General features: G+C 37.7%; 1 protein-coding gene across 1 annotated transcript; it reads left to right on the plus strand.

The window, feature by feature from the left end:
• The first annotated feature begins 329 nt into the window (after nucleotides 1-329).
• Nucleotides 330-5,768, plus strand: emx2 (empty spiracles homeobox 2). The gene is made up of 3 exons (XM_048204624.1): nucleotides 330-1,522; nucleotides 2,966-3,150; nucleotides 4,575-5,768. Exons 1-3 carry the CDS (start codon nucleotides 1,132-1,134, stop codon nucleotides 4,740-4,742), a joined length of 744 nt encoding a protein of 247 aa, XP_048060581.1. The 5' UTR covers nucleotides 330-1,131; the 3' UTR covers nucleotides 4,743-5,768.
• Nucleotides 5,769-6,000: the final 232 nt, after the last annotated feature.

The raw sequence follows: 6,000 nt of genomic DNA on the forward strand, positions 1-6,000 counted from the left end.
TAATATGTTAAGCCATTGTAGTGCAGTATGAGATTTATCTAAAGTAAAAAGAATAAAACGTTATTAAAATATCATCGAACTACCTCACACCCTGCAAAACCCAAGAGATATCGCGTTGTCAACTATGCATACCTGAACTTTTGAGATGCAGAATGCACATTAGTAACCCATAATGGGATTGAACTCAGCTAATTTAATGAGTAGTTAGAGGGTAATAGACTCTTGTAGTCATACGACAAACAAACAGGGCTGAAAATATTGTCTGTGTCTAATAAGCCTCATCCTTGTCTCCTAGCCAATAGAGAAAGAGAGTCTCTCATCCCTAAACTAATCACAAACCCATCGGAGAAAATGAAAACGCGGAGAGACAATACAGAGGTGGGCGTCAGACAGGCCCACCGAACTGCCAGAAAAGTAGAACCTTCAAAAGTTTGAAATACAGAGATTGTCATTTGAACTGATTGTTTTCTGACATCATTTCATTGATACCAGTCATTTGTTTGAACGACACTCCGCATTTATACTGCTGTAGTCAAGTACAAATCAGCATGTGTAGTTATGCATCTAAACGTGCACTGATTAAGCACTGAGGCGCTGTAGTAACAGCGTGTGTAAAAGCGTCGTTATGCCCTGTGTGCAACACAAATACATGCTGAAGTACCTTGAGTCTCTCAATGGGATCAGCTGCGTATGTAAATTGCTCCACAGCTCTGTTTCTGGGCGAATCCGTTCCGTTTTGCTTGAATCCGCCTCTCCGTGCTCGTTCGTATTGACGCACTTAAAGACTCTTCCCTCAACCTTAAGGCGAGCGGCAGCGACCAATCACCAAGCCATTACAGGCTTCAGAGGAAACTGTTTATGTGACTCCAGAGCTAATTAGGCTCATGAACTAACAAATCGCTAGCACAACTGGTGAGGAACCGATCACATTCATGGATTGTCTGGAGAAGTCGGCCACCTCTCTCACGATGTGTTGAGCTGTGTGCTTTTGAAAGATTTTTTTTTTACCATTTCTTTAGCTGCCACTAACTTGTCTCTTGCTGACAAAACTTTGGTCTTGGGTGTGGAGTATTTTTAGTGCTAACGCGTGTGCCGTTTTCACTTAAACTGGGGAATCTTGACTGGTGAACCATGTTTCAACCCACACCGAAGAGGTGTTTTACCATAGAGTCTTTGGTAGCGAAGGATAATCCTTTGCCAGCGTCGAGATCCGAGGAGCCCATACGACCAGCGGCGCTCAGCTATGCAAACTCAAGCCAGATGAATCCATTTTTAAACGGCTTTCATTCCAGCGGCAGGGGCGTCTACTCAAACCCGGACTTGGTGTTCGCTGAGGCTGTTTCACATCCTCCCAACTCCGCCGTCCCAGTCCATTCAGTACCTCCTCCTCATGCTTTGGCTGCTCACCCACTGTCGTCCTCGCACAGTCCGCACCCTCTTTTCGCAAGCCAGCAAAGGGACCCTTCAACTTTTTACCCGTGGTTGATACATAGATATAGATACTTGGGTCACAGATTTCAAGGTAAGTTCGTACGAAATATTTTATTCGCCAATTATTTTGACCAGTCGTCCAGAGAGAAAAAAAGGCCACACGGCCCAAGGACACGGCGGTTTTTCATTGATAATTAGAAATGTCGCTTTTGTGCATATATATTAGAAATGCTAAAATTAATGCTATCGAAAAAAAGTTTATAACCATTTTATTGTATCGAAATATGGGCTAATGTTGTGAAGTATGAAATATGGCATTATACAACGGTTCTCAGTAAATTTCTGCAAGAAAGAAACCTGGCTTTATTCCATATATACTAAGCTAGTTCAAAACTCACAAGTTAAGTATGTATAACATTCTTATTTGATTTTTTAGTTACTAAAAATAATTATTTTAAGGTTTAAATAGCCTATTTATTTTTTTAGCCTAACCTAAATGCTTTCCATTGCCTTTCAAAAGAATATGATACATATTGAATGCATTCTAGTTTATATATATACACACACACACACACACACACACACATATATATATATATATATATATATATATATATATATATATATATATATATATATATATATATATGAAAATGTATATTAAAATAATACACATTCATATCACTAGGGGAAAAAACTTAAGAGCAACGAATTAATATATGAAAAGAACGGAAGTTTAATTTCCGTTCGACTTTTTTTTTCTTCTTCTCGTAAATGAGAATTTCGCCTTTATCTGAAAGTGCCTTTGTCTGGTTCTTAAATGCTGTAAAATTGTGATGTAATTTCCCTTAAAATGAACGGTAATATTATTAAACGTTAATAAGTGTGATACTATCGTAATACATATAGGCTATACCTACTACTAAATTACACAAATGTTATAGCAAAAGTCTTACTTTTTTATTTTACTTTTGTAATACTAAATATGGGAAAACATTTGTCATCCCAGCTGATAACCGAAACACTCGTAATGAAACCTTTATTTAGCCTACCACTGATGATACTTAAGGCCATTGAATTAGTTTCAGAATGTTTCAGTTCTGAAATAAAAACAGTCGTAGCTTATATTTCCATGTTTTATTTAAGTGTAGGAAACTAATATTGTGAGCATCATATTTTGAATGATTACCGGTAAATTAACATTACTTTGTCCATCATTTGCATTTGCAACAAAAGTTTACTTAGCCACTAAAACATTATCACTATCACTGCATGCCGAGCACATTAGAAAGAAGACAGAAAAAACTCTTTCACATTGGCCTATTTCTAAATGAAAAGACCGGGAAATGTAATATTATTGCAGGCTATATTTTTTTTTAGTAAGATGTTGCATTCTATGTAATGTTTTAAAACTGCAGGCCTTATAGTAGGCAACTAATTCATGGGAACACAATGCATGTAGTCTAACAATTATATCGAAAATTAAAGTTATTATGGGAGACTATGGGTTTTGATTTTTATCATTTCATTACAGGAAACGAAACGAGTCCGGAAAGCTTCCTATTGCACAATGCATTGGCAAGAAAGCCCAAAAGGATTCGTACAGCTTTTTCACCATCACAGCTACTACGGCTTGAACATGCTTTCGAAAAAAATCATTACGTCGTCGGTGCAGAACGAAAACAGCTCGCTCACAGCCTTAGCCTCACAGAAACTCAGGTAAGAAGATGTTTACCTGTCTTCATTAGCGTGTACAGCCTACGCGGATGTGCGCGTGGTGCTGTGGATATTATACGGCCTATAAAGACTGAAATCAGGCTCGTCCTTGAAACGGCTACATGCTGGTTAAACCTTAAATGTAATAGGCAATGTTTATGTCACAAAAATGCCATTCTGAATGATTTAATAAACAATTAAGGTTTTACATTTAATATTTTGTTTTTTTAAAACGGTTATTCGTTCTTTTTGCCAGCATATTTGCATGTAGTCGCGATGAGTATTGGAACATAGCTACTATATTTATTATTATTATTATTTTTACAGATTTCGCGACTTTTTGATTTCTAGTTGATTATAACAGAAAATGTTGTTTTGTTTAGAGTTTGGTTTGTTGGCAATCACATGCGTAAAGAACAAGGCATTGTTCTAAAAGCGTAATGGTTTGAAGTGAGTTAAATCCACCATTTCCAATTCACCCCGGTTTTTGATGAGGTTGAACGATTCCGTTTTAGGCAGAGGGCTCTTGTGTTTGGCAATTAACCAGTTAACCGTTTTAAATGGACACTTAAAAGAATGAGGCGGATTCTATGAATTTCCCTAACCATATTTAAGATCGTATTTGCGCGTATCGTTCAGTGGCCCGGTCGGAGTCTATTGTCCCAGTGACAGCACCGGCCCTTTTCTAAACGCCGCCTTTCTGAAGAGAAAGAGAGAGAAATGGACTACGAGCCACTTCAATGCTTCAATTAGCTCTCTGAAAGCACATTAAATGTGCCTCACTTGCCAAGTTGTCAGCTGTGAGCTTTACGGATGATATGAATGATAAAGGTGATGAATTAAGCTAAAGACCGAACTTTACCAATGTATGCTAGCCTAATAGAAAAGGTTTACGGGGATGTAGTATTGAGGGGGGTGAATTGTAAATAGGCCAGCTAACATAATTATCCGTGATAATAAGAGACTGTGTCGGTGAAGTTACCCTGGTATCACACTATTATGTACAATCACATGCTGCTTCTATTGTACCGAGTTCATTTCCGCTCCTCAGTTAAGTTTAAGTTTGAAGTAGCAGCAGATGATTCAACCTGTCGTTCGTAAACAGGTCAGGTGCAGTTTAAAAGAAAAGCCATGCCCCAATCATCCTCACATATCAGTAATATCTATTTAATACCTCATTTAAATTCTTTATGTTGCTTTAATTTATTCAGACCGAAGACACTAAATGAAAGTCGACCAATGCTCTCGCGACTAGATTGACTGTGAGATACCTGGCACTTCTTTGTCCGTCTAGCCCTAGTTATTCGTAAGGCCTGTTAGTGATACTTTCTGTTAGGCAAACTCTCTTTGTTTAATTGTTTTATTCATAGACCAAGCTGTTGTATTTTAAGCTGATTAGGCCTATTTTCATTTTTTTTCCGCCACAGGTAAAAGTTTGGTTTCAGAATCGAAGGACGAAGTTCAAGCGTCAGAAACTGGAGGAGGAAGGGTCGGATTCACAACAGAAAAAGAAAGGAACTCATCACATAAACCGATGGAGACTGGCCACAAAACAAGGAAGCCCTGAGGAAATTGACGTCACCTCAGACGATTAAAAAGACTTAAACTGTTCGAACCCGGGACAGCGGCGTGGCTTGAAGGATGTCACGGATAAGGATGCTGTGTACTGACAGAGGGAGAGGGTAAAGCCAATATCACATTTTGATTCTTCGAGATCGGCAGCTTGAGGGTGAGAGATCCTGTTGGTGGCACTGCTGTCACTACAAGGGAACTGTCAATAATTTTCACGTTGCCAAGGCAAGGTGATTGACAGGTATTACATGCAGCCCCCCGCCCCCATCACCACACTACCCGCACCACCTCATCACCACTATTACAAAACATAGCTCAAATGCGCATAGGACATTTGCACTTCTGAGGGGTTTTTTCCTCTCGTTTTATTTTTTCAAGACGTGAACCTTCCACATCAAGATACCAAAATATACAGCTGTTTTTGTAAAACTTGAATTGCATGGTAGAGCAATGGATTTTTGGTAGGTTAATTAATTTGACCTTTTTCAAAGTAAATTTGTTTTGATTCGATTTTTAATCTGAGAAATGTTGTGTGCTTCTTCCTTTTTTTTTTACAACAGTGTGCAGTCTTTGAATTTATGATTCTCGTGTTAAAGTGATTGTGAAAACAATATGAAGTAGCAGTGCTGCGTTATAGTGTTTTTAAGAAGTAAAACCAATTTAAAACCAGATTATTAAAAAAAAAACTTTATTCAAGTTTACCACATACAATAGTAATTATAATGAAAATTCTCCATGACATTCCTTAAAATTTAAGCTTTACCATGACTCCGTAATCTTGGTGCGAATATATGATCGGGACTCGCCCCTCCTCTAAAGAGTTGCCTCGAAGGATTAATGCAAGAATTGACGGCCGCCTAGGCAGCAAAACTTCAAGCACTGAGCGTATTCCATGTATAGAGATACTAAAAGCTAATGTTTATGTTAAATCGTCTTTTACAAGAATGTAAATAATTTTGTGTTTGTGTTAAGTTTGCTACAATTTTAACACAAAGTATACTTCCAAGAAGTATGTAATTGTCAATATTTTGTCAATAAAGTTTTATCAATATGTTGCTCAGAATAAAATTAAAGCCTTTTTGTTTTACAAAAAGAGGCCAAAATGAGACGTTTGCCCTGTATAGTGAATGGTTTGGGATGCATTGTATTAGAAAAAACATTATAGGACAACATTGAATGGGTTGCACTGACAGTTCTCTTCTTTTGATTCGGTTCCTTGGTGTCATTGTCATTAGGACAAACAGGCGAGGTATCATAGTTATCACTATTCAATGGAGTTAT

The sequence above is a fragment of the Megalobrama amblycephala genome, linkage group LG10 (assembly GCF_018812025.1).
Source record: "Megalobrama amblycephala isolate DHTTF-2021 linkage group LG10, ASM1881202v1, whole genome shotgun sequence".
Classification (NCBI taxonomy): Eukaryota; Metazoa; Chordata; class Actinopteri; order Cypriniformes; family Xenocyprididae; genus Megalobrama; species Megalobrama amblycephala.

Coding starts and splice junctions, on each gene's coding strand:
- emx2 (XM_048204624.1), top strand. CDS start 1,132: ATGTTTCAACCCACACCGAAGAGGTGTTTTACCATAGAGTCTTTGGTA. Junction 1,523..2,965: donor CTTGGGTCACAGATTTCAAG/GTAAGTTCGTAC, acceptor ATTTCATTACAG/GAAACGAAACGAGTCCGGAA. Junction 3,151..4,574: donor TTAGCCTCACAGAAACTCAG/GTAAGAAGATGT, acceptor TTTCCGCCACAG/GTAAAAGTTTGGTTTCAGAA.